Source organism: Doryrhamphus excisus, linkage group LG6 (genome assembly GCF_037039965.1).
Source record: "Doryrhamphus excisus strain RoL-2023G ecotype Guam linkage group LG6, RoL_Dexc_Guam_v1.1, whole genome shotgun sequence".
NCBI classification, from domain to species: domain Eukaryota; kingdom Metazoa; phylum Chordata; class Actinopteri; order Syngnathiformes; family Syngnathidae; genus Doryrhamphus; species Doryrhamphus excisus.
Genome location: NC_136362.1, coordinates 6,634,805 through 6,660,898, shown reverse-complemented (window position 1 = coordinate 6,660,898; position 26,094 = coordinate 6,634,805). Strand labels below are relative to the sequence as shown.

The 26,094-nt window shown below is 51.9% G+C and overlaps 2 protein-coding genes across 2 annotated transcripts; one reads left to right on the top strand and one right to left on the bottom strand.

Annotated features, from left to right (window-relative positions):
• Positions 1–14: 14 nt before the first annotated feature.
• On the top strand, positions 15–3,352 carry stx4 (syntaxin 4). The gene is made up of 10 exons (XM_058068515.2): positions 15–331; positions 638–742; positions 825–924; positions 987–1,061; positions 1,121–1,191; positions 1,278–1,386; positions 1,445–1,518; positions 2,377–2,514; positions 2,589–2,699; positions 2,771–3,352. Exons 1-10 carry the CDS (start codon positions 302–304, stop codon positions 2,846–2,848), a joined length of 891 nt encoding a protein of 296 aa, XP_057924498.2. The 5' UTR covers positions 15–301; the 3' UTR covers positions 2,849–3,352.
• Positions 3,353–4,415: 1,063 nt separating this feature from the next.
• On the bottom strand, positions 4,416–25,946 carry srcap (Snf2-related CREBBP activator protein). Its single transcript, XM_058068497.2, has 34 exons — positions 25,709–25,946; positions 24,345–24,421; positions 21,799–24,263; positions 20,540–20,581; positions 20,078–20,314; positions 19,792–19,977; positions 19,565–19,705; positions 19,284–19,476; positions 18,164–18,333; positions 17,991–18,081; positions 17,765–17,854; positions 17,524–17,697; positions 15,912–16,147; positions 15,664–15,841; positions 14,537–14,673; positions 14,294–14,463; positions 13,884–14,213; positions 13,624–13,810; positions 13,379–13,548; positions 13,116–13,297; positions 12,827–13,042; positions 12,581–12,745; positions 12,168–12,314; positions 11,771–12,088; positions 11,342–11,580; positions 10,936–11,252; positions 10,644–10,846; positions 10,371–10,540; positions 10,101–10,297; positions 9,912–10,026; positions 9,710–9,835; positions 9,459–9,635; positions 9,298–9,381; positions 4,416–9,209 (listed from the first exon to the last, which is right to left on the bottom strand). The coding sequence occupies exons 3-34, from the start codon at positions 24,034–24,036 to the stop codon at positions 5,277–5,279; spliced, it is 11,559 nt and encodes a 3,852-aa protein (XP_057924480.2). The 5' UTR covers positions 24,037–24,263; positions 24,345–24,421; positions 25,709–25,946; the 3' UTR covers positions 4,416–5,276.
• Between the last annotated feature and the right edge of the window lie 148 nt (positions 25,947–26,094).

The following is a 26,094-nucleotide window of genomic DNA, read 5'->3' as shown; positions in this document are numbered from 1 at the left end:
TGTTTTACAAATAAAGCATAACCGTTTCAAAATGTCTTGTTTATACAAGAAATGAGTGCCTTCAAAAGTGCAGTTACACAGCAGCGTCCCGTGGGGGGCGCTAGCGAGTCAAAGTCAACCCCGAAGCGGAAGAAGAAGACAAAGTGTCGCCTTCTTGCACTCAAGTTAACTTGTTGAATGACAGCAAATCTAACTTTTGCCAGTTTTTTTTTTAACGGTGCCTTTTTTTCCCAGCCCGGTGACAACTTTAGCGCACTTTGTCTCACTGCTGCCATCGCCTCTGGGCGGTTAAAGCCGAACAATGCGGGACCGAACTCAGGAGTTGGGAAACGTAAGTGTCAAAAAAGTAGCGTTAGCTTTAGCATGTAGCATGGGAGCACTGTCGAGTAACGGTCGCCGCCGTCGGCTTTCCTCGGCGACAGCTTTCACCCAGACGTGGAACGCGAGTGAATTGTTGCCGTGACGCCGTTTGACAGTTTGCGTGTCCTCACGTTCACTTGGGCGTTGTTTTATTTCCGGCTTCCGCTGGAGGATAGTTTGAGGCCGGGCGCAGGGCATGGCTGGCTCGTGAAAGCGCGAAAAGATCGTTTCACGGCAGCGATGGCTCACTCTTATCTCGCTATCTCTGTGAGCTCAGAAAGGAGACGCCTCAGACGAGGACGATGAAGGCAAGTCCCTGATGATCAAACCTGGAACCTCTTCGGCCAAAGAGGAGAAGGAAAATGAGAACTTCTTCAAAAAGGTCAACAAACAAGTCACGTTGTTTGACTGCATGGATGCGGGTATTGGACTTTGTGGTTGGACTTTGCTTCAATGTTTCGCAGGTGCAAGAAATCCACGAGGGTCTGTCCAGTCTAAAGAAGATGGTTTCTGACCTTGAGAACAAGCAGAAGACCGTGCTGGGTGTGGCCCTGCCGGAGGAGGGTAGGTTTCTCCTGAAACGCCCCCAACGACGCACTCGTGGTGATGTTTTAAAATCTCTGTAGGCATGAAGAAGGAGCTGCAGACTCTCCGGGACGAGATCAAAACATTGGCCAGTCAGATCCAGCGGAAACTGAAGAGTGAGTGGTTATGAAGGCCCTCCGTGTTTCTGTTTGACCGACCGCTCGTCTCGCTGCAGGTATCGAGCCCAAGAAGGGGGAGGATGACGCCAAGTATGTGCCCGTCAACACTCGCATGCAGCGCACGCAGGTTTCGAGCCCTCGCTTGTCGTCCCGTTCGGGCTGAAATTGTCTGTGTCGATTTTTTTAAGCTGATTTTGCCGCCTTCGCTTGCAGCACGGCGTCCTGTCCAGGGAGTTTGTGGAGCTGATGGGCCACTGCAACACCATCCAGGCCCAGTACAGAGACCGCAACGTGGAGCGGATACAGAGACAACTGAAAATCAGTGAGTCCGAGCGGCGCAAATCACGGTGACGTTTGACGATATCGCTCTGGTCTTTTAGCCGGCACCAACGTGACGGACGAGGAGCTGGATTCCATGCTGGAAAGCGGCCAGACGGACGTTTTCACTCAAAACGTGAGTTTATGGAAGCTAATGTTTGTCTCCAACTCCTCAATGTCTCATCCATCTGCTGTGGTTGCTCAGACTGGACGGCTGCCTTGGTAAGTACAGGACAACAAATAACGTAGGACCCAGGGACCCCCCCCCCCCCCTCCTGGGCATGTCTTTGGTTTTCGTAGCTTAATGTAGCAGACTTTCCCGTCCTTAAATATGTGCTTGGAATATCGGATGTAGTATATAGATGCGTATGCAACTCAAGCCACGCCCCTTTCAATGCCGCCACTTCGCCATAGATAGGTCAATGCAAAGTGACTCGTGAATGTTGCGTCCATATTTTATTATAATACAGCGGTGCCTTGGTTAGTGTCGTTGATCCCTTCCATAAGGTCTGATGCAAAACAAAATGGCCTCTAACCAAAGCATATTTTCCCATAGTAAATATTGAACATTTAACATCATTTTTGTTTTGCAAAGAGGGAGGGGGAGCAGAGATTATGATTGTGCCCCCCTCATTTTTAATTTTTTTTTAAACTTTTCTGCACACAAAAAAATTGAGTGGGAGCATGGCCATGTGTTGTTAAACGACTGTCTTCTCTAAGCTGTAAAATTCAGAGTTCTTGCGCCCTCGTCTATGTGTTTGTTGCATCGTTTATCAGAAAACTGTGATATATTATTCCCGTTAAAGACCAACATTTCACGTGATCCACGATGGAAGCGTAAAACTGGACAGTATTGGCTAAATTTAAAAATCTGGGATGTTAACCGAAAAACACCTGAACCAAGGCGGATGTTAACCGAGGCACCGCTATATACTGGGAAAGAGCGTCATGTCTGAGGCAAGCTTTATAGACGAGTCTTCCTGGCGCTTCCCAGATCCTGATCGACGCTAAAGCCACGAGACAAGCTCTGAATGAGATCGAGTCGCGGCACGACGAGATCCTGAAGCTGGAGCGGAGCATCAGAGACCTCCACGACATGTTCCAGTACCTGGCCATGGAGGTGGAGGCCCAGGTACGACCCCACCGACGCTTCCTTTTAAATGCGGTGCAAACGGCGTCTAATGGGTACGGTGCGTCCCGTCGCAGGGGGAGATGGTGGACCAGATCGAGCACAACATCAACCAGTCGTCCAACTACGTGGAAAAAGCCAAGGACAACACGGAGAAAGCCGTCACGTATCAGCAGAAGGCCCGCAAGGTAAGCCGTCTTCGGGTTTGTGCTCGGCCTTGTGACCTCACGCCCCCCCCCCCCCCCCCCCTCCCTTGCAGAAAAAGATCTGGATCGCAATTTGTTTGGCCATCGTCATCCTCATCCTCGCCATCTCGCTGGCCACCACCTTCTCCTGATGGATGTCAGGACGTTGTTGGTCCGTCATCATTCAACACTCAAGTCCGTCTTCGTCCTGTCGCTTGTCCCCCGGACTGTTACACCCCACCCCCAGGCTCCCCCTCAGACTGGACCGGATCCCGGAGTGCTCGGAACACGTGGCGGTTTATGAACAAATGGTTTTATAAGGAGGCTGTCTTTTTATAAGTCGCTGTACATAACATGGTGGTGCTGTCACACAGACATTTTAACGCCTTCATGTAAATACACCCTTTGGATTTTAAACGCTTGGCAAACCACTTTTTGTATTTATGGTTACAAGTCGCATGCGTGACATGACACATGAACTTAAAACACGAGCGTGATGTCGTGCACTGAGGTAGCCGAGAAGCGATGAAGATAAACACATCCTCCTGCGGCGCTCCGTCGGTGAGGACGGACTCGTTCTCCACGGTTACAATGAGACCACTTTGGAGTCTTGTATTACTGAGAGTTTGGTTTTAAAATAAAATGATGCCATCTTCTACTGTTGTCTTGGAACTTTGATTAAATGCAGCGGGTCCCGAACTTTTCAGTTGTCACATGACCGTACCCCTTCACACGTTTCACATGAAGCCATGGACCACATCAGAATTATCATCCATCTTCTGTCATGGAGGTATGCTGGTACCCCTTGGATGGGTGGCCAGCCAAAGGCAGAGGGGGCATACAACCATTCACACTCCCCTTCAAACCTATGGACAATTAACCAGAGGTATGATATGTGTATAATTGACTATTATTATTATTTGACTGTTATTAATTTACCTAATCCTCCCTACGGTCACATTGTTTTTGTTTACCCCCATCGGGCAAATTGCGTGCCCCACACAGGGAACCTATGGTCTAAAGCAGGGGTCTCAAACATGCGGCCCATGGGCCAAATGTGGCCCGCAGGACACTAGTTTGAGGCCCCCCACCTTGATATGAAAGTTTAATGTTGCAGGTTTGATATGGATGCTGTATGGTATCATGTACCCAGAAAAAATTATTACATTTGATTAATGTCCATCCTCCCTATCTGTGTGGAAGTGGTAAGTTTTTGGCTATTTAAGTTGAAAGGAAATAACTTGAAGGCTACCGTTTAGGTCGCTAGCTCTCTAGTTTGCGAGTTAGCATGTGTCTCAAGACCCTGCAGTTGCGCAATATGTTGTAAATAAAAAGAGTATAAATGTGACTATAGTCGTGTTTTGTCACGTCTACAGGGCTCTAATAATGTTTTGTTCATTTTAATCTGAAAAAAATAATTTGTCTACCCACCAACTATATGTGGTTTCTTAAGTTTTTATTATTTGCCGTTTTATTATTATATTTATTATTGATTGATTTTCTTCATTCTTGATTTGTTTATTTTTCATCTTATTTTGTGTAGAAAAATGCGAAGTTTTCTACATTTTTTGTTTTTAATAAGTGCATTTTTTTTTGGAAAACCTGATGCGGCCCAGTCTCACCCAGACCCGAGCTCCAGTGGCCCCCCCAAGTAAATTGAGTTTGAGACCCCCGGTCTAAAGCATAAAACCAACAAAGTTGCGAGAACTGTCAGATCACTTTTGGTCTTTTTATTCAATAGTAATTGTCTTAATTGTTCAAGTAAAACATTGTGGAATTACAAGGGATTGAAGGAATGCAACAAATAAAGAGACAAACCAAAAAAAAACAAAAAAAACAAAGACCATCACCAGAACCTGCCCTAAAGTAAATTCGTTCCACACCGCCTGTCCAAGTTCTTATGTTACACAACAAAGACGTGACGGCAACAGATAAAACTATTTGGTAGCACAAATGTAGAGTCAGTTCCTTGATCATTCCAGGAGTTTTTCTTCTATTTATTTTCATTTTTTGGCTCTTCTTGACGAGAGTGAAGCTCAACACTCCAGCATCAGGTGCTTCACAAGGCAAGCTCGGGTCAGAACCCTTTAGAAGGCCCGAGAGGCACTCGCACGCTATAAATACACAACAGTAACCGAACCGCCTCAGAGCCACGACAGTGATGAGGTGACATCATCAACACCTTTGACCTGTAGAGACCACGCGACCAATGGAGTGGCTGAAGGTGACGCCGGGAAAGTGGAGAAGGAAATGTGCAAATGAGAAGGACAAGTGTGGCTCTCACGTGGATTCACTGAAGATAGAAGCAAAGCAGCTCCAGCGGAGGTCGCTCTTCATCAAACCTTTCAAGCCGCTCACTCCGTCCCCGAGTGACCAGCCTGCCCTCACGTGGCCAAGCTACGGCCACGGCGCCCTTCTAGTCAGTCCGGCACCCCTGGGCCGCCCCCGCCGGCTTCATGTGGAAAGGGGGAAGGGGGCCCAAGGCACTGGGAGGTCCCTGGCTTGTGCAACACCGGCGTCCTGGAGGAGATGTAGAGCGCAGACAAGACGTGCTCGTTGACGTTGCGGAGCGCTCGGCGCTCATGTCTTGTTGTGGCGTTGCTGGTTGGCCGAGGAGCGTGTGCTCGCCGCCGGCGACCTCGCCTGCACCGCCGCCAGCGCCGCCACGCTCCTCAGCATCCTATCCGGCGTGCCCTCCGCCCCCAAGCCGGCCGTGGCGTCTTGGGAGAGCTTCAGGGGTCGGCGCTCGCCCTGGCTCCCCCTCCGACGGGCCTGCTTGTCCTTCCTCCCCCGCTCGGCGCTGCGGTCGCTGCCCGAGGACGCGGCCCGGGAGCGCGCCCCCTTGCGCTCTGTGTTCCGAGAGCTGGCACTGTGCGCCCGGCGGCTGCTGGCGCTGCTGCTGCGGCTGCTTGGGGGGCGCCCGCCGTCCGCCTCGCCGTCGCTGCTCATGCTGCTGCAGGCGCTTCGACCTCGAGACGCCTCCCCGCCTTCCTTCCCCTTGACCGCCTTTCGACCCCCACCCTCCTTCTCCTCAGGCTTGGGCCTCTTGTACTCCTCCAGCGGGGGCACCAGAGAACCCGGGCACTGTCTGGTGGAGCGGGGTGCAGGCCGACTGGCTTGATTTGGAGTTGGTGATTTGCTGCTACTTTTGCTGTTGGCGTTTCCACAGCTGTTCTGGGCGGCCGGGACAGTTTTACTTTTGGACTTTGGGTTCTTTTGGTCGGGGGACGCAGCGGGGCCCTTCCCACCCGCTTTGGAGTCCTTGCGGGGGGTGTGACCGGGGGTGTCCACCCTTCCTTTCATTGCGAGAAGCTTAGCTGCCGCATTGAGGGCCGAGCACCTCTTCCCCAGGACCTCCGGCTCAGGGGGACACGGGGCCACGCTGCTGGGGGGTGCCTTGTCTTGAGAAGACCCCGCTGACCTCCTGGTGACCCTGACTGAAGACGAGTCGCTGCCAGAGTCGCCCCCGGTGGACGTGTTGGCGTTGCTGTCAGAGCCGCGTGCAGGCTTCCTTCCCTCTCGCTTGCGGCTCTGGTTCTGGTCCTGGTCTTGGTCCTGTAGCTGGCACTTGGCAGAGCGAGTCAGGCGGCGTTCCTTCCTGCCACCCTCATCTTCAGAGTCGCAGGACGATGAGAAAGACCTGGAACGTCTCCTCTGAGGGGAACCTTCCTCTTCCGCTTTGTCGCCCGGCCCCGCCTCTGAGGTGACGTCGACCCGCCTCCTCTTGCCGGGGTGTCGGTTCTCGTACGTCCTCTTGTGGTGGGCGTGCCGCGTCAAGGTGGACGTGGAGCAGCCAGAGGAGGGTGAAGACGAGCGTGTGGAGTCCTGGCTGCTCTGACGACTGAAAGACCTTTTCTGAGTGGGTGTCTTGTGCTCCTCGCTCATTCGCTTCACCTCCTCCTCCTGCCCCTCCTCTTCCTCCTCCTCGTTGGGAGAGACGCTTTGGGCTGCCTCAACAACTTCGCCTTCTTTCTCCATGTCTTTGGCCTCAGGAGAACCCTCCACCTTCCTTCTTTTGCTCTGCGACGCCAAGATGTCCTGCTGAGTGTCGTCTTCAGCCTTTGCATCGTCCGCTTCCGCCAAGCCTGTCTGGTCCAGGTCCCTCTTAGACCAGACCGGATGGGGTTCAGTACTAGGAGAAGCAGCAGCATTTAACGTTTGTTCTTGTGAGGAGACGGCTGGAGGTGTTTGAGGAGCAACTGTGGTCGCCGTTGCTGATGGTGGCACTGATTCTGGGGGGGCCGTGGTGGTGGTCGGGTCCGTGGATGGTGTAGCGTCCATCTTGTCTGATGGCGTAGACGTGTTCTCATCACACGGAGCACAGGTCGTGGAGGTTGCGAGTGATGGAGAAGGATGGAGAGAGGAGGCCGGAGAAGGTGGAGCAGATGCTGGAGGGGGCGTGTTAGAAAGTGGAGATGCTGGTGCCTCCACAGGTGGGCGTTCATCTCCAGCAGAGGCATCTGGTTGGCTTGTGCTGGACTGGTCTGGACACACTGGCTCAGAATTTGGAGGAGACGTGCAGTCTGGTTCTTCCCGTTCAGAAGAACCTTCCACCGGGCTTGCTGAGGTGGCTGCATGCTGGGTGGAGGTGGGACCGGGGGGGTCTGTAGCGTCGGCTGGCGGAGCAGAGGACTGAAGCGACTCCTCCTCAGCAGCAGGTTCTGCCTCCACTTGGCTCGATGGTACAGAGACACCAGGTTCTGACGGTGGTTTTGCGTCCACCATCGTGGGCGGTGGCCCGGGGGGTGGCGGTGACGGAGGGGTAGCAACTGGAGTGGCACCAGTGGGGCTTTTGGCAGCGTCTGATGGATCTGGCTCAGATGGTGCATCACGAGGGCCGGAGAGATCAGATGCTGGCGGAGGCGACGTGACGAGAATGGCGGGTGGTGATGGACTTGGAACCTGGTTTGGTGTGGGGTCTGCAGCATGGTCGGGCCTGGTGACCGGGTCTGGGGATGCAACGGAGGCCTGCTGAGCTTCTGGCTCGGTGGCTGCTTGGACTGGAGTCGACGCGTCAGTCTTGGAGTCCATTTCTTCAGCTTTGGTAGACAGGAAGTCCTGATCAGTGTCCTCTGGCTTCTGGTCCAGTGGGAGACTTGGATCTTCACTAGCATCCGGTTTGGATCCACTGGACACATTGGCAGTGGGCGTGACATTTTTCGTGTGTCCGTCGCAAACAAAGTCTGGAGCACTGACCGAGTCTTTGCGGGGGCGACCCCGCTTACGTTTTGGGGAAAGGGGGGCGTCCCCATCCTCACAGGGTGAGACTGGTTGTGAGGGGGGAGGCGACGCTGTGTTGTTGAGGTCAGGCAACTTGGGGGGACATTTAGGGGGCCGGCCCCTCTTTCTTTTCAAAGGTGTTGCATGGGAATTGACGGCGGCCTCGGGCGAAGTGGTTTCTTTGCTCAAAGACGAGTCCGATTTCCTGTGGGCGCCCCTTCCTCGACCTCCGTGCAGGAGCTCTCCCAGCTGTGCCGCCATGCGAGATTCCGTTTCCAGCCTGCGGCGTACGGGAAGGTTCCTCAGCACGGGCATGTCAGGAGACAGATGGGGAGGAGAATATGGAGGATAAGCTCTGACAGGCTGAAGGTGCACAGGTGGACTCTGGGTGGAGTCTTGGTCCTGAGGGGATTTGGTCAAAGTGTCTTTAGAGCTACTGCTGTCAGGAACCAAAGATGAACTGCCTTTATTTGGTTCCTCTACAGGTCCACTTGTGTTCTCCTCCAGCGAGGCCTCTTCTGAAGAACCCCCAGTACTGCTTCCTCGCCACCTCCTCTTCCTCGGCTCTTTCTCTTCCACCACGGTGACCAGCCGGCCCGGAAGCTTCCGCAGGACTTTGGCCGATGGCGAATCATCCACCAGGCCCCGTAGGACTTCATCGTCGGCGGACTGGCGCTTGCGAGGTGAGCGACAGCTGGTGGAGGGCGGAGACATGGTGCTTTGGTCTTTGCCGACATCATCTTTTGCTTCATGCTCCCCCTGGCGCACGGATTCCAGGGATGTCTCCAGGGATGACAACCTGCTTTCCTTGGAGTTCTCCTCTTTGCCTCTTCTGGGGGTCTCAGACACGCTCTGCGGCGAGGAAGGCACTGAACTGGCTTGAGGCTTGTTTTTACCGGCCTGATGATCTCTGGCAGGAGATGAGGCTTTTGAAGATTTGGAGGACTCCTGGAGCCTGGATGTGGATGTCTTTGAAGGGTCTGTGCGAGACGGCGCGTTAGAGTCTTTGGCGGCGCCACGTCCTCTGAGACCGGAGCGGACTCTTTCAGGCACTTCTCGTTGCATTGCGGGCTCGGTTTCAGGAGAGGCCCCACGCAGACGACCGCTGGTCCTTGTCGAGGTGACGGTCTTGGTTTTGTCCTTGGGCTTGCGGCCACGCCGCGCAGGAGTAGGCTGAGCGGGCTCCACAGAGGCTGGAGTCGACAAAAACTCGTCTTCATCGGAGGACGCGTGTAGTCTGAGGCCCTCCTCCTTGGCCTGGTCCAGACCCTTTCTGGCAGCCTCCACTTGCTCCTAAACACACAACGCATCACAGCTCAGGACTCTCCTCTGCCATTTTGCAAAGTTATAAATACATATATTTATTAATAACTAACGTTACCTCAGCTTGTTTCAACTCCTCTTTGCAAACATCTTCTAAGGAGGCTTCCAGGAAGTTCATGGCATAGCGCTCAATGGGAGTGAGCTGGGAAACGAGGGAATATGACCGTCAGCGGAAGGCAGCTGAGGCCAACCTGGCGCCGAATGCCGTCCAACACTCACCTGCTCCACCAGGGCAGCTATTTCCTGCTCCGCCTTGGAGAGCTCCTCCACGTCTTCCTGTTCCCCTCCGTCGTCCAGTGGAATGTTCTCATTGAACTCCGCCAGCTCTGCCACCTGCTCAGCTTTGGCCTGAGAAGCAGCGACGATGTCTTCCTCATCCTCAGCACGGCAGAGCGCCTGCAGGAGAGTTATCGGCAAGGTCAGAACGTCTTCCTGCCACCAGGGCTCAACCACGCTGGGTGAAGTCTGACCTGCTCCAGAATGGTGGTGCTCTGCTTGTTGCCAGCTTCCTCATCCTCAGCGTGAGGCGCCGACGCCTCCACTGCCACCTCCCTCTTCTCACCATCGTTGACGTCAAACAGCTCACGGATGGTTTGCTGCGAAACAAAAAGGATCAACTTGTAAAAACATCCAAAAAATGAAGACATTTTGAGACGGACGTGACTGCCGAACCTGTTTGAAGAAGGCTGTGGTGAAGTTTCCTCCTTCGATGGCCATGTCTCCCAGCATTCTCTTCTGGTTGGCTTTCTTCAGAATGTTCTCCTCCACCGTGCGCTCACTGATCAGCCTGAAGGCGAGCACACCAACATCATCAGCGTTTGCAGGAGGTGATGAATGTGAGGCTAACAGGAACTCGTGTACCTGTAGATGTGGACATCTCGAGTCTGGCCGATGCGGTGGCACCGATCCTGGGCCTGAGCGTCCATGGTTGGGTTCCAGTCGCTGTCGTAGAACACCACCGTGTCAGCGCCAGTCAGGTTCACGCCCACACCTCCGCTGCGCGTGGACAAAATGAAGCAGAAGATCCGGCGATCGGCGTTGAAGCGCTCCATGAGGGCCTGGGAGAGAAGGACAGCATTCCGAGTCATGTCCCAAAACAGAACGCACTACTCTGCCTGTAGCAACACACACCTGTCTCTGCTCCACTCGGGTGCTGCCGTCCAGCCGCAAGTAGATGTGGCCGTGGTAGTTGAGGAACTGCTCCAGGACGTCCAGCATGCGAGTCATCTGGGTGAAGATCAGCACTCTGTGGCCGCCCGTCTTCAGATTCCGCAACAACAAGTGGAGCGTCTGCAGCTTCCCTGCAGGAAAATGCCACCAACATGCAGAGTCAGGAAGAGCCAGCTATTCCGCCTTCCTTAACGTAGGAATAACTTTTGTCTTCCATTGGATGCCCAACCTTACCACAATCGTACTGGATGAGCCTCAGGTCCGGGAACTGGGTCCGCATGTTGCACTGGATGCGATGGAGGCTGCGAGTGAGCGGAGTGACTTGTTCCGAGAGCGCAGAGGAGAAGAGCGCCTCCTTGTGGGCCAGAGAGGGAGGAGGGTGGCAGCAGTGCATGGTGATGCGGGCGGCCTCCACTGGCGGGATCACAAATGTAAACCTGATGACAAAAAATAAATAAATAAATAAGACTTTGGTCTCCAGATGATGTCCTGTAACAAGACAACCAATCAAGGATCAGGATCCTACCGGTCCACGATATCAGTAAGCAGTTCCAGCCTCTCCTCGATGCTATAAATGGCGCCGGCCACACGGTGACTGTGACACCAGAAGTCCCACTCGCGTCCTTGCTGTGATAGCAAACAGCTGCTGTGGCCCGAACGACCCCATTCGGCCTCAGCGGGGTGCAGGGCGGCCGGCGAGGGGCGGGCCCCGGGGAGAAACGTCAGGAAGTCCAGAACCTCCTTGCCGTATATGGGTTTTGCAGCACAGCGGTGCTGGTTGACTCTAAAGATGAAGTCCAGTTTGTCGTTGCGCTGCTGCCTGACGGCATGTGCCAGCGATGGCTGATGGGGAGGAGAGAGAGGAACTAGTGAGGAGCCCATATCTGAGCCTACATCAACATGGTCTACAGTACGCTTAGCGTTATGCTTACAATGTAGAAAGGAGAACGCGGAGGCGGTCGAGGTGCCTTCCTGGGGAGAGGGGGAACTTTTGTAGCAGCGCTGGCTTTGGCCTTTGTACCAGCTGGAGTCGGACTGGTATTGGAGGTGGATGCTGCTGTGGTAGTGGTAATGGTAGTGTTGGTTGTACTGGTGTCGGTGCTGGTCCCTTCATGGGCCTCTGGCTTGGACGCAGAAGACGAAGTCGCCTCCGCTGAAACCGAGGAGGACGCTAAAAGACCAGGCAGAGTAAAGATGTCACAAGGACTGAGGACACGCCCAACTCAGTCAAATAAAAGCAGAACCGGAGAGCGAGGATGGAAAGGAGAATGAATATTCAGCAGCGACGTTCTGACCAACTTCCTCTCACCGTGCAAGCACAGCGAGTCGCTGAGAGACAAAAGCAGCTCAAATCGTCTCACCTGGCTTCTCTGTGCAAAGTGGGGGAGGCTGGACTATTTTCAGAATGGGAGTCAGGGGCTGGGACTGGTTTGGGGTGGTGCTGGAGGTTCTGGGAGGGGCTAGAGTGTAGGTGGCGGTGGCAGGACCGGGGGTGCGCTGGGCGATTTGCTGCGTTGCCGCAATTCGGATAGGGGCTGTGTTTGGGTGGGGGTACGGGGTTGTCACACGAGGCGACGGGGCAACGGCTAGGGTGGGCACGGGCCCCCCCTCCTTGCCTGGTGCCTGACGCACAACGATCTTCACCACGCCGGGGCTGCTCACCACGGAAGAGGAGGGCACTGAGGAGGAACGAGAGCGGGTTTAAATATTTGACGCTGTCAAAGTGCATCGGAGGACACGTCAGGACGCCAGCGACACCTTGAGAGGAAGGACCGAGGGGCAGGCGGTGTGCAGGGGTGGTCGCAGGCACGGGCTTGGCGCTGGCGGTGCTCTGGACGCTCACCTGGGCGGGCTGGCTGATGAGGTGATGCTGCCCCCCGCTGGACACGAGGTGCATCACGTTGCCTGCAGGCAGCAAAATCATTTATTACAGTTATCTTATGTTTATTTGTGTTCAAAATATATTTAAAAGGTTCTGAATGGATTTTCAGGAGTTGTCGGAAATGGGATGTGGAAGAACTGATTCAATTTAGGAGGTGGTCCGAATCATCGTACAGATTCAGGAATCTTTAAACTTGCGAGATAAACAGTACTTTTGTACTGGTTTTGGTTTGCTCCTTAAAAACGTTTTAAAATAATAAAGCGGGATTTAAGAAGCAAAAACAACATACCCTGAACAGGGCGAGGGGGCGGTGCTTGGACTTGGTGGATCGGTGCTCCAGAGAGGGTCAACTTGTTGCCCTGCAGTTGGAAGGTGACCGGTTTGCTGCCCTGACACGACGACACCGGTCTCCCCGCCAGGGAGGCGAGCTGCGCTATGCTGACTACCTCGCCAGCTTGGGAAAGAGAAGCGATGGAAGATGATGTAATGAACATGTAGCGTACAGAGATAGCATGGATTGGTCTAAAGAGCATACAGGGCAGTCTTGCTTGCATGTCTGGACTGAGCAGAACCCTCTGAGGCATGATGCTGCTGGCGTTCGGAGTCGGGTGAGTGGGAATGCCGGCAGTGCCCGGAGCAGGGGGAGGACGTACGGTAAGTACCGGCTTTGGAGCGTTGGATCTCACAGCCGTTTGGGCACCAGGAGGCAGGGAGGAGCGCGGAGGGGGGGTGGTTGCCACCGAACATATAACTGAAGGAGGCAGAAGCGGCAAATTAGAATAAAGGCGGAGAGACAAATGGTCATCCTGAAGTGCGTCACATGCCTTGTTGAACTGCGGGGGCCGGCGCGGGGGCAGGCACAGTTGGCGGTGCAGACGAAGGAGGAGGTGCCGAGGCCTCAGGGGTCGGAGGTTTGTGCGTCTGAGCTGCGGGCGGCACAGAGCAGGTGGGTTTGTTTGTTGGCACGGCTGAGCGGTTGTCGCCTTTGGGAGGCGGGTGGAAGAACCTAAAACATCAAACAAGATGGATCAGTCAGCAGGGCGGAGGCGGGAAAACGTCGCTCTTCTCGGATTCTGATCATTCTTACCTGTTGACCTTCATGCGGATCTGTTTGGGTCTCGGCGGGGGTGCGGGAGACTCTACGATCTCCTGGATTAGCTGGCGACCGACTTTGTGATTTGGAGCAAAGACGTCTGCCTGATACCGGGTGACGCGGCCCTCCAAACCGATGAGGTCAAATATAGAAAGGTCACAGCGCTGTGGAGGAAAGCGAGAAAAACGGCATGTTCAACATGGCTAAATGTACAATTTGGTTGCTTTGGGGAAGCTAACCTTCAGAGGAGACACCTCCACGGCGTCCAGCACCAGGGAGGCAGTTCGGAAAACAATGGGCTTGGTGATGAAGGGCGACTGTATGGGGCGAGGGTCAAACAAGTTGGGGTGGTTGCACACCTTGCGAAGCTGCATGAGGATGTTAATGACGGACATGAAGTGACCACTGGCCAGGGTCTCCTTGGTCCTGAGAATCAGAGGATGAAGATGTTTCAGTTCTCTGGTCAACCCTAAAAAGTCTAAGAGTATAGTTTACTCACGAGGCCTGCGCCATGAAGTCGTCGTAGAGAAAGCGCTGCCTCTTGGAGAGGCGACAGCGCACCACATGCTCGTACTTCTTGGGCATCTGCTTCTCCACATCGGCCTTGATTCTCCTGAGCAGGAAGGGCCTGAGCACCTTGTGCAGCCTCTTCACCAGGCCCTCGTTGTACTCCTGGCTGCCCTCGATCATCCCCGTCAGCGGGTTGGAGAACCACTCCTTGAACTCGCGGTGGGACTGGAAGACGTGGGGCATCAGGAAGTGCATCAGAGACCACAGTTCCATCAGGCTGTTCTGCAGAGGAGTTCCCGTCAGCAGCAGACGTCTGTGGCTGCGATCCAAAAGGGAAATACGAAACTTAGCAAGTTATTCATCGCACCTTCGTCGTCGTCATCAAACAGTTCTGCAGACCTGTTGAAGTTGAGCAGACTCTGCCAGCGTTGCGACTTAAAGTTCTTGATGTTTTGTGCCTCATCGAGGATCAGGTAGCGCCAAGACTTGCGTCGAAAGGCCTGGTGATCCTGCAGTACCAGCTTGTACGACGTGATACAAACGTGGAAAGCGTTGGGCTTGGTCCAACCCTGAGGAGACGTAAGAAAGAACATAAGCAGCCGGATTCTTACATTTAATAAAGCTGGTGTTGAGACATCTTGCCTGTCTTTTCAGCTTGCGCTCCTTTTGACTGCCGAAGTAGGTGAGGATTTTGAAGCCGGGACACCAGCGCTTCAGCTCCATCTCCCAGTTCAACATCACACTGGTGGGCACGATGATGAGGTGAGGGCCCCAGTTACCTGCACGCAACATGTCCACCATCAACCAACCTTGTTTATCCCAGTGAATTGGTTCTAGACCAGGGGTCTCAAACACACGTCCCGCGGGCCAAATGTGGCCCGCAGGACACTAGTTTGATATGAAAGTTTAATGTTAGTGCGGGCCGCGCAAGTCTGATATGGATGCTGTATGGTATCATGTACCCAGAAATTTTTTTTACATTTGATTAATGTTCATGTTAAAGGTTAAATAACTGTTAATAGTTATCCTCCCTATCCGTGTGGAAGTGGTAATTTTTTGGCTATTTAAGTTTAAAGGAAATAACTTGAAGGCTACCGTTTAGGTCGCTAGCTCTCTCGTTTGCGAGTTAGCATGTGTCTCAAGACCCTGCAGTTGCGCAATATGTTGTAAATAAAAAGAGTATAAATGTGACTATAGTCGTGTTTTGTCATGTCTACAGGGCTCTAATAATGCTTTGTTCATTATAATCTGAAAAAAATAATTTGTCTACCCACCAACTATATGTGGTTTCTTAAGTTTTTATTATTTGCCGTTTTATTATTATTATTATTATTATTATTAAATTTCAGCAAAATATCAGTTTTAAAATATCTTATCATGAAAAGATAAGCATAACTTTGACACAAATTAGCCATATGCAATTTAGCCAAAATGTCTAAACAACGATGCCCGACATACAATGTTTGTGTTATATGAAAATACATATATTTCTTTACAAATGTAACACCATGAACTATTTATAATTTTCACATTAGCAACCAAACTGTGTGCGTGCACATAGAATTTCCTGTAACCTGCTTCGTGCAAGACGAGCATTAATCACATTTTTATACTTAATTTCAGCCAGAAATAATTTTTTTTTTACCCGAATAGGCCGTGGTAAAAGGAACTAGTATCTGGAAGTGGTAAGGGATTATTGAATTAATAATACATTACATTATTAATAAATTAAAATTAAAAAAAAAAATGGCTCCTGTAATCTCGGCTACCTTTCTCGCAGGCGAGGTGAGCCAGGAGCGCAATGGTCTGGATGGTCTTTCCCAGACCCATCTCGTCAGCCAGGATCCCATTAAGCTTCTTCTCAAACATGGTGACCAACCAGTCCAGTCCAATGTGCTGGTACTCACGCAGGGTGCCATGAAGCAGGAAGGGGATGGGGGTCTTGACCTTGGGCACACGAGGAGAGGATTTCAGTAAAATAAGGTTCACCTTGTACTGTCACTCATGACTAAATCACCTTGGTGGTGGCCAACGTGTAGCCTTTGGGCTGCAGGCTCTCTGCCGTCGCTGCGATGTGGCTGATCTCCTTCTTTGGTCGCGAGCCGGACGACGACGAGCTGTGGTCGCCCTCCTTCAGCAAGACCTCCATCCCTTCATCGGCGCAGTCATCCTCCTCTTCCTCATGCTCCTCATCCTTCTCACTGTCCTCTTCCTCGTCCTCCTCCTCTTCCTCTTCACTCTCTCCTGCAGAGTCTGACAGGCACACTTGATTATAATCGACAAAATATTAGTTGACTATTCTAGAATTTTTTTCTTTTTTCATCACTTCTTTTGAGAACGGACAGACTGAAAAGAACTCTGCTTTGATTCAAAAGTTTCTGACTACATTGGTGTACAGGACAGGCGCGTTTAAAAAAACAAAAACAAGTTATTAACAATAGTGACGTTGCTTTAAAAATATATTAAACATATATTTTGCGGCTCCAGGCTATTTTTCTGTAGAGGTCAATGGGGTAAAACGGCTCTTTTCATAATAGTGGTTGTCAAACCCTGGTCTAGGGAGAGGCGGTCACTGTGTGTGACTGGCCAATCACAGAGCATAAAGAGCGAACACATAACGAGCATTTTCTTTAAACTCAAATACACATAATGACGAAATGTACTGGATTCATACTTGTATCCGTAACGGATACTCGTTTGGTCGATCCCTTGTAGCTGCTCTATAGCAGCCCACAACTCGATACAAAGGGCCGACAAATGAGCACAATAGGTTCCCCTTTAAATGGAGGGCCTGACGAAAAAATACTGGCGGTCATCAAAGACATCATTGAAGTGGACAAATATAGACGACGGTATCGCCGCAACTACAAGGGAATAAAAGACACCACGAGCAAAGACTAACGTGACGTAGAGTCATCAACAATCACCACCACAAAAAAAAACATGACGCTAAATTCAACACACATCTCTTGACTGCACATTCACAGGATATAAACACAGGTAAAAAGCTTAAAGGAGAACTGCACTTTTTGGGGAATTTTGCCCATCATTCGCAATCCTTATGTGAAACATGAACACATTTCTTTCCCTTTTCTGTTAATGTGAGCTAGCTAACAACGGAATACATGGGACTTGTATATAGTTTATAAACCAAGCTACAGCAATATTATTATTGTAGCAGCTAACATGAAAAACTAACCACTAGTCTCAGCGTCCTTCAGACAGAAGAATGGATACCTTGCTCTCGATCTCGTGACAAAGGCGCAACAAGATGTCCGGTTGCCATTTTAACCCAAGGACTGTAGCACACAGCATCCCAAGGAGGTAAGCATGTAGTAACGGCCACATTCCCGACGTTCATGTTACGCATTACCAGAACTTTGAATGTGGATGCATTGATTTCACATAGAAAGGACCGCTACACCTAGCATCAAATACAAAACCCACAGTAGTAGCAGCAGCACGGCTCCAATATGTAGTTACCTTTTGCTATTGGGAAAGACGTGTTCATGTTATATATTATATATATATATATATATATGTTCTTATCAGTAATTATTACAGCCTTCTCAGACATATTGAATTGTGTCAAATTAGTTAGTATCTGCAACGAACAAGCCGTATCATACCCGAGGAGGAAGTGTTGCATTCCACATCGCTCTCATCCTCTTCCGTCTCCACCTCCTCATCGCCAGACGCCTCCGATTCGGAGCTTTCCTTGGAGCCAGAGGCGGAGGGCTCCTCAAAGTCTGATGTGTACGCGCCTTTGTACTTCTCCAGGAGCTCCTCCATGGTCATATCTCCTGCAAGGAGTCTACGTCAATACAAACACAAAAGGAGCAGAGAGGAAAAAAAACAATCCAAACACACCCTCCTTGGCCAAGTCATCCAATTCTTCCGCATGATCGACATCTCCCTCCACTTTCTCCTGGGCGGCGATGGTATCCTCCTCATCTTCAGCTGGGAGCCAGAAAAAAGAAAAAAAAATATTGAGCACCACTGCCAGATGATGGTGTAATTCCAACTGTTCTACTGGTATGTCTTCTTCTTCTGTGCATGGACCACAGATAAAGGATGCCTTTTTAAGTGATCTCACCATCCTCTTCATTGGCAGTGAATTCACCGTCTTCTTCTTCTTGCCTTGCTGATGAGGAATCATCTGAGCATTCTTCATCCGAGGCAGAGTTCTGCAGAATCCCAGGAGTCCGTAAATACGGGTCTTGGATACAACATTGTACGGCAACTTGTTTATGGAGGGCCTTGGTGTACCTGAGGCTGTTGTAGCGTACTGAGCAGCTGGTCCAGGGGCAGCATGCTCTCCTCCTTCAGCAGTTCAATCTCCCTGCGGTGGCTCTCGGCATCGTTCCCATCCTGCTGCTCCTCCACCTCGATCGTCTCTTCGTCGTCGTCCTCCTCGCACGGAGGCTCAAAGTCTCTGTCTGCACGAGGGAAAAACCTTGGTTAACCTTTCATTCTGGACTGTACGACGGAATGTTGTGACCACAATAGAAGACATGGATGGAAGCAGTGAATTGGGCATCAAGGTCAGGCTGAAGGTTAGACTGAGCTTCTTCAGTCATCATCCGCTGCTGTGAATCATTCAGAGCTGTTCTGGAGCAGCAGAATGACGCGTAGTGACGAGTAATCAGTTGGATGCAAGATGGAGGCACTGTCGTCAAACAGGTTGGACAGGCTGAGAACTGGGAACGGAAAAGCTGGGGCCTGCTGGACCACATTTGGCACTGATGCTTCCAGTTCCGGTGCTTCTGATGCTGACAATGTTGTACTATATTACATTTATACTATTATACATTTTCTCACCAGACGCAGTGCCTAAGACCCTAGTTTATGTCGGGGGTGTCAAACTCGTGCCATCTTGTTCTGGCTGAACAACATTCATTCATTCATTTTCTACCGCTTTTCCTCACGAGGGTTGCTGGAGCCTATCCCAGCTGTCTTCGGGCAAGAGGCGGGGTACACCCTGGACTGGTGGCCAGCCAATCACAGGGCACAAAAAGACAAACAACCATTCACACTCACATTCATACCTATGGACAATTTGGAGTCGCCAATTAACCTAGCATGTTTTTGGAATGTGGGAGAAAACCCACGCATGCACGGGGAGAACATGCAAACTCCACACAGAGATGGCCGAGGGTGGAATTGAACACTGGTCTCCTCGCTGTGAGGTCTGCGCGCTAACCACTCGACCGCCAGGCGCCCCTGGCTGAACAACAATCAAGTACAAATCATTTTTTTAATCTGCTCTTTTAAACCACTAATGGTTTCATTTTCAGCTTTTAAAATAGAAGTGTTGTGGTTCAGGGCCCCTGTGGGGGAAGAGGACAGCGACTTTTTAAGGGTTTTTAATCTGACAAACAATTCTCACCATCTTCATCAATAGCGGAGGGCGCAGATGTTTTGGAAGGCGACGGGCCCCCTTCGGGGCGGCTGGTGGGAGCGAGGGACTTGCTGAGGAGGTCCGAGTACTTCTCAGTCTGTCCCACAATAAAGTCCAGCTGAAGGTCCAAAGCCTTCTTTCTCTTTTCCTCCAGCCGAGACTGCTGCTTGTACTGCACCACCTTCATGTGTCACAAGATGCAAGTGTCAGGCACGGTACTGATCAGGGACCGCCTTTTGGTAGTCTTAAGAACTTCAATTATCTTGTACCTTCTCCACACTGCTCCAAAAAGCCCGCACTTCCTTGGCGATAGAAGAAGCCACTCTCCTGATTTTGGCGTGCTCGTCTCGCTTGGCTTTTTCCTCTTTTTGCCGCAGTTCTTCGTGGTGTCGCATGACCATTCGGACCACCTGCGGGAAAAAAACAAACACGGCACCCGTTTGTCAGCGTGAACGTTCACCCTAACCCTAACCCCTACACCAAAGTGTCCTCCCACTTTTCTAGCCACGCCTCTCTTCCAGCGCCTCTCCTGGGCAAAGTCAGCAGACAGCCACTGCATCTCCTCGCACAGGTAGTCCCAGTGCACTTTGGGCCGTGGCGGTTCAATCAGGCGGGTGAGACGCTTTGTGGACCAGCAGCCTTCACGCTTCAGCGCCTGAGTCCGGTGCTCGATGTCTGCCTCCTGGAGAAGCACATGATCATCTTTATACTGGATCTCATTAGATGGTCCACCCTAAAAGGAGGGATCCCTAGTGAAGACATTAAAGCCAACAGCTACTCACGTGTTTGGCCAACTCCACCATGTCTCCACGTCGCTCTCCGCGGGGCCGCTGAGGAGTCGACTGATCGGGTGGGGACGACGAGGAACTGTATGATGAGGGGGACACAAACTTGCCGTGAGGCCCCCGCAGAGGCGAAGACTTCTCATGGCGAGAGGTGGTCCACTCGCTGCTGGGTGAGGGTTCCAGGAAGGAGGAAGAGGTGGAGGGCGATACCCTGTCTGCGATCCACTTCCTCACCTGAGAGAAACAGGACAGGTGAGAGGCGGAAGAATGACAAAAAGGTCAAAGAGCCTTGTGCACCAGGAGCAAAGCAAAACACACACAAGACCAAACCACACTGCTGGGGGGGGGGGCTTTGCATGCATGGTTAGTGTGCTCTTAAAGCCGCAGTGCACCACACAGGAGCGCCTCACCGAGGTGTGCTGGTGAACATGCTGCTGACCTAACTGGGGGCACACTTACCTTTCGGAACAGGGCCTGTCTGTCTGTCCTGCTCTGCCCATGCTGGAAAACACACATGACTTAGCATGCGGCCGACTTAAATGGATTATTTAGCACCAAATAAAAGAGAAAATGTACAAACATGCAGACTCGGGGTGCGTAGACAACAGGGTCACATGACAGTGATGCGCATGGTCACTTTTAAAAACAACAAAAACTGCATGAGTCTGATTTCAAACATTTCTACATCAAATAGGGCTTTTTCACTATTTTAATTATTTATAGTATATGGTGGCAAACGTGAGTCCCTCAGTGAGCTCAGTGAACAGGAAGTAAATGAGCAATTATCAACAACTAGGTTAACCCTAAACACCTAACCGTTTGCAAGACGAGTGCCTCAAAGTATGCTGGGAAGCCGGAAGCACCCCCAGCAGCAACGCTGTAGTCAGCAAGAGATGTTGATGTTGTCAAGAACCCGTTCATGTCTGAACTAACCCTCACTTTCTCAGTCCATTAGTCTGAAGCTTGTCGTTAATTGTCGAGTAATTGGTTAGGCCCTAAAAGCCAAGGCTGATGTGTGTGAACGTCTTCTTGTGCCTAAAACACAAAGATAATAGGTCCGCTTTGATAGGCGGCGAAGGAAATGTACAAAATTCCACATCTGAGAGGCTGAAATTCAAGGAATATTTACATTTTTTATATTAAAAATATAGAATTTTTTAGATATTTGATGCAGCTCTAGTCTGAGCTGTTAAGAACAAAGATTTAAAAGATTGGATCGGTCATACTTTCTCCAGTGGCCCCCCAATGTTGACCTCCACCAAGGCCAAACAACCACAGATTTTTTTTGCCATCCATCCATTTTCCTCCGCTTATCCGGGTCGCGGGGGCAGCAGTCTTAGTAGGGAAGCCCAGACTTCCCGGTCCCCGGCCACCTCCTCCAGCTCCACCGGGTGGACACCAAGGCGTTCCCAGGCCAGCTGTGAGACATAATCCCTCCAGCGTGTCCTAGGTCTGGGCATGCCCAGATTTTTTTTTGCTTAAAACGTTGGTAAAAAGTTGGTAAGCGTACTGGAATGAAAGCGTGCCAATTGCCAGATACAGAAAGCTTCTGTCGACACAATTCCATCGACTGGGTCATGGCCACATTTGAGCCCGATGCAAGTGGACTGTAAACAAGTTCCACTGTTATCCGTATCTGCACTACATTGTAATGTTCATGTTCCACCTCTACGCAAAGTTTTGTTGAAAGTGAAACGTAAAGACAGAAAGATTCTTACTTTGTGTGACGTGCGGGGAGTTGTCATCTCTTCTTCCTGTCTGTCGACGTCGTCGTCGTCGCCGCTGTCTTCCTCTGCGCTGCTGACCTGACCCGACGCATCGTCCATGGCCTCCGCATCCCCCGGTGCTTCATCGTCGTCGTCCTCCTCCTCGTCCTCTTCCTCATCGTCATCTTCATCCTCCTCCGCAAAGGGGGAGTCTGGCTGCTCGGTGGTGTCGTTAGCGCTGGAGGAAGGTGCCACGCCGCTGCTTTGCTCATGCTGTGCTGCGAGCGAGGAGTCCCTGGGCTGAGGCGTTTGGGGCGAACTTGAAGTACTCGTGACAGGTAAGGCCTCTGATTGGCTGGCAGAGCTGCTCGCGCATTGTGAAGCCGCTGTGATCTCGCTGGCAGAAGGCTTCGTTCCATTTGCGCGATTGCTCTCGGCCGCAGGCGAAGACGCAACAGCAAGGCACTTGTCAGACGCCGTGTCGTCCGGGTCGGGGTCCACGTTCTGCTGGGAAACCAGGAGGGAGTGCTTCAGGAGAGAGCTCGCTCCTGGTTGCAGGAGGAGCAGTTTGGGATTAATAACCCTTGCAGGGTGAGTGATGAAAGCCGCTGGCTGGGCATGCTGGGATGGGTCCTCAAATGGAGGCTCTTGGGTTCCTGCAGGAGAGGAAACGCGGGCCTCAGGTGTGACGCACGTTTCCGTCCGCTCGCCTTCAGCGGCGTCCACTGGGGACGGTGGAGCAGCCCGTCCCTCCGCTTCCTGTCTGTCCTCACTCACCTGCGAACACGGCGTCACGACCGGTGTGGGAGTGTCTGTCTGCTGGATGGGGAAGGAGTCCACTTCCACCAAGCAAACCTGGTTGGAGCTGGCGTCCAACAGCAGGTGCTGTCCCACAGCGGCAGCTACTGACAGGTTGTGGACGTTGTTGCTGGAGCAAACCTGCACCTGGTCTGCATCATGCGATGAAGGCAAGGCCTGCTGGGAAATGATGACGGTGTCGCTGTCATCTATAGTATGAATGGAAGGTTCTAAGTGGGATTCCAGGCCCTCGGAGGAGTCTAACAAAGCGTTGAACAAGTTGACCTCGTATCCCGGGGAGTGCGGTATCTGCACGCTGGTACTGACGCACACCGTTTCCTCGGCGACCTCCTCAACCAGGCCGCAGAACTGGTACACCTCCACGTTTTGGGAGTTGAGGTCCAGGTCGGCCTGAACGCCATCTTCATACAGCTTCGCCTCTGCGGGTGCGTGCCCGGTGACGATGGCGGCCTCGCACACGCTGCCGTCGGCGTGCTGCAGGAGGTAACTCTGCTTCAGGTGCACGTTGGACCAAGACGCCTCGCTCACCACGACGATCTCTTGCGGGTCGGCAGAATGCACCAGCTCGGCGATCATGGGAGTCTCTGATAAGGGGATCTGGTGGCAGGGTTCAGATGGTTCCGCTTCCCCCGGCTCTGCCTGCAAGGACACGACAAAGTCCGAGTCAAGCACCGGGCACAGAGCGGAGCCTTTGGAGGAACCTTCACTTTGTTCCTCGCTCAGGCAGCCTGTCTGGATGTCAGCGTCTTCTCCGGTAGTAGTCCTGTGGAACAATGCTGGAGCAGGAGAACCTGATCCAGGTTCGGTTGGGGGTTCTTCTGTGTTCGGAGTCGCGGTTGTTTTTGTAGCGACCGGCGGTGCTTTGTCTGACGCGTCATCTGCCTCATCGACGCGCTCAGACGTGTCGACAGCACCCTGCCTGAGCTGACTGATAACTTGAGGCAGGTGAACTTGCTCGCTGCAGTTCCACGAAGCGGGCGCGGGTGCATCGGTGTCCTGGGTCACGCTGGCTCGCTCCGATTGTTCGGTAGCTCCGTGCTCCCCAGCATCTAGGAAGGGCGAGGCCGCGAAGCAGAACTGAACTTGCGCCTGCGGGACGATAGTTCCACCCGCATACGACTGGAACGCCAAGCTCGTCCCATTCTCAGAGTTGCACTCGTGCGCCGCCGTGACGACCACGAGTCCGGCGCCTGTTTGTGGCTGAATCTGATGCGTCTCGCTATTTGTGAGGTTTGTCTCTTTAGCAGCAGTTTGTAAGTCGTGTCGCAACGCTGGCGCCTCGTCATTTTGTGCATGCGAGGTGAGAAAAGGACTGTTGGAGGTCTTGAAGTCCTCAGCAAGGGACGAGTTGACTTCCTGTGAGATGTAGGCATTGGCGTCACCACTAACGGGGAGCGTCTCTGGCAAGGCGGTAGGAGGAGCGGTCTCCATGACCAGGAACACAGAGTGGCCGCTCTCTGGCAATGGCGCGAGGACTGAAGGGACCGGGTGGGGGGCAGCAGCGGCCGGCTGCGGGACATGCCGAGGTGACTCCCCAGACACATTCTGTGCAGCCTGGGGCTTGCCACCCAGCACATCCACAGCCGGAGAGGCACGCTGCAGCACTGCCGCCTCCCCACAGCTTCCTTCCTCTGTGCTGCTCCGGCCACACGCTGCACCTGCAGGACACAAAGCTCCGACTGAGCGACAATGAACAGGAAACTAACCCGCGTCCAATCAGATCTCAAGCCGGTTCTCACCTGTCTGTGGTGTGAGACACAGATCTTCGGTGCTTTCTACTTCCAGGATGCTGAAATTAGGATCCCCGCCACATGTTCTTGAGAATAAAACACAGGCAGAAGAAACTTTATTCACGCACTGCAGTGGCAGCTCAAAGTCTCATCGACTACATGAAGCTCTTCTAGGAAGCTACACAAGAACTGGTTAAAGATAGGTTGGTATGCACTTTGCCATGTCACAACCTGCGAAATGAGTAACTAGGAAGGCTGGGTCGCCGCTGCTCCGATATGTTGGATTGTGCATCCTGCAGCAGCAATAAAAAAAAGAGTGGAGTAGCGAGGTGAACTTGTGCTGCATTCGCCCACAGCAAGACGTTGGGGTCCCTGCAGCACAAGCCGGTGAGCGTGAAAGCTGCCTCCAGTCATTCATTCGAGGCTTTTTAAAAAGAACCATTGATACTAGTTTTGTAAAAAAAATATCGGTGCGTCTACTGGCTAATTCATATCTAATGTTCGGTGGTCACATGAGCATTGGTTTCTTAAATGAAAAGCAGGCACACGTATTGACAGTAGCCGAGAGCCACAGTTGAACAACACATTCAAAGTAAGTCCAACGTTCCCGTCATAAAAGACATTAAATTAGATGTTTTAGCGGCTCAGCGATGCCGGTTTGGCTAGCATGTGTAGCTTGCTAGCTAGCTAGCCTCGTACAACAACAGTGCTAGGCTGGCACTAGTGTGCAGCTAACTAGCAAGCTAACAGAGTTGCTTTCGTGGGACCCGAAAGCGCCCCATCCCAACCGCGGATAAGCAATGTCTTTATTTATTGCTTTCAAATGTGTCAAGCTGCTTTGAAATGAGCCACATCAACTGAAAAGTGCTATTAAAAGCCGCTTGTGTATGAACTACATGGGGGACAATCGCTCGTGACGTCAGTGCGCGGGGGTCAAATATCCTTAAGCAAAAATAAAAGCAATCTTTATTTGTTTTAAAAACGCATACAAGTTTTTGGTTCTTAGAGTGTATGTAGACATAAAACATGTTTTTTTTACATTTATATACATTTTACAATTTTATTCGGGGCTTTTAGGGGGCGCGCTCTGTCCGACAGCTGGCTCTTTAGCAGCGACCACAAATAAGTAAAATGTTAAATCGTATTTAGCTGGCTAGCCACACTTTAAACCGATCTCCGATTCAAACCAATATGTAACATTCCAGTTCCCGGTCAAAGACGTCTTTAAAGGCAAACAAGCAATCACCGGAACAGTGTGTAACAATGTATCGCCTTCCTCTGTGGCGTCGTCTGTCTGAGCTCCCCTTGCGCCCCTCATTACTTCCTCTTGGGCCCCCTCCCTTTCAAGGCCGCCATCTTAAGTTCCCACCTACCTGAATTTTCCGACCAGTTTTCTTTTACTAAATTCTCGCTGAAGGAGTCGTCATCCGTGTAAAATCGCACTCAATCCGTGATGTCAGCAGTCCAAACTGTCTCCCGGTACCCAACGAGGTACCCCTCGGTGTGCGAGAAGAAGTAAAAATACGGACCGGGAGAGCCTGGCTGTCGGCGCAGAATGTAGCGGTCATGGGAGGAGACTTAGCGCAGCGAAATGGTGGAGCAGCGCTGCGCCTTGCAAAGTACACAACGAAGGCAAATCTCGCGATATCTCCAGTGGCGCGGCGCTTCAAATTATTTGCTGCGGGATTCCTTTAAATGACCGATATAGAACTACCTATTTGGACGTCATAAATATATTATAAACAATCACCTTAAGGGA

Excerpts from the sequence above, each read along its gene's own strand:
- stx4 (XM_058068515.2), top strand. The coding sequence starts at position 302 with ATGCGGGACCGAACTCAGGAGTTGGGAAAC. Across the intron at positions 743-824 it reads ATGAGAACTTCTTCAAAAAG|GTGCAAGAAATCCACGAGGG; the intron begins GTCAACAAACAA and ends AATGTTTCGCAG. Across the intron at positions 1,387-1,444 it reads ACAGAGACAACTGAAAATCA|CCGGCACCAACGTGACGGAC; the intron begins GTGAGTCCGAGC and ends CTGGTCTTTTAG.
- srcap (XM_058068497.2), bottom strand. The coding sequence starts at position 24,036 with ATGGAGACCGCTCCTCCTACCGCCTTGCCAGAGACGCTCCCCGTTAGT. Across the intron at positions 12,315-12,580 it reads GCCCCCTCGCCCTGTTCAGG|GCAACGTGATGCACCTCGTG; the intron begins GTATGTTGTTTT and ends TGCTGCCTGCAG. Across the intron at positions 9,382-9,458 it reads TAGCTGCCCTGGTGGAGCAG|CTCACTCCCATTGAGCGCTA; the intron begins GTGAGTGTTGGA and ends CTCGTTTCCCAG.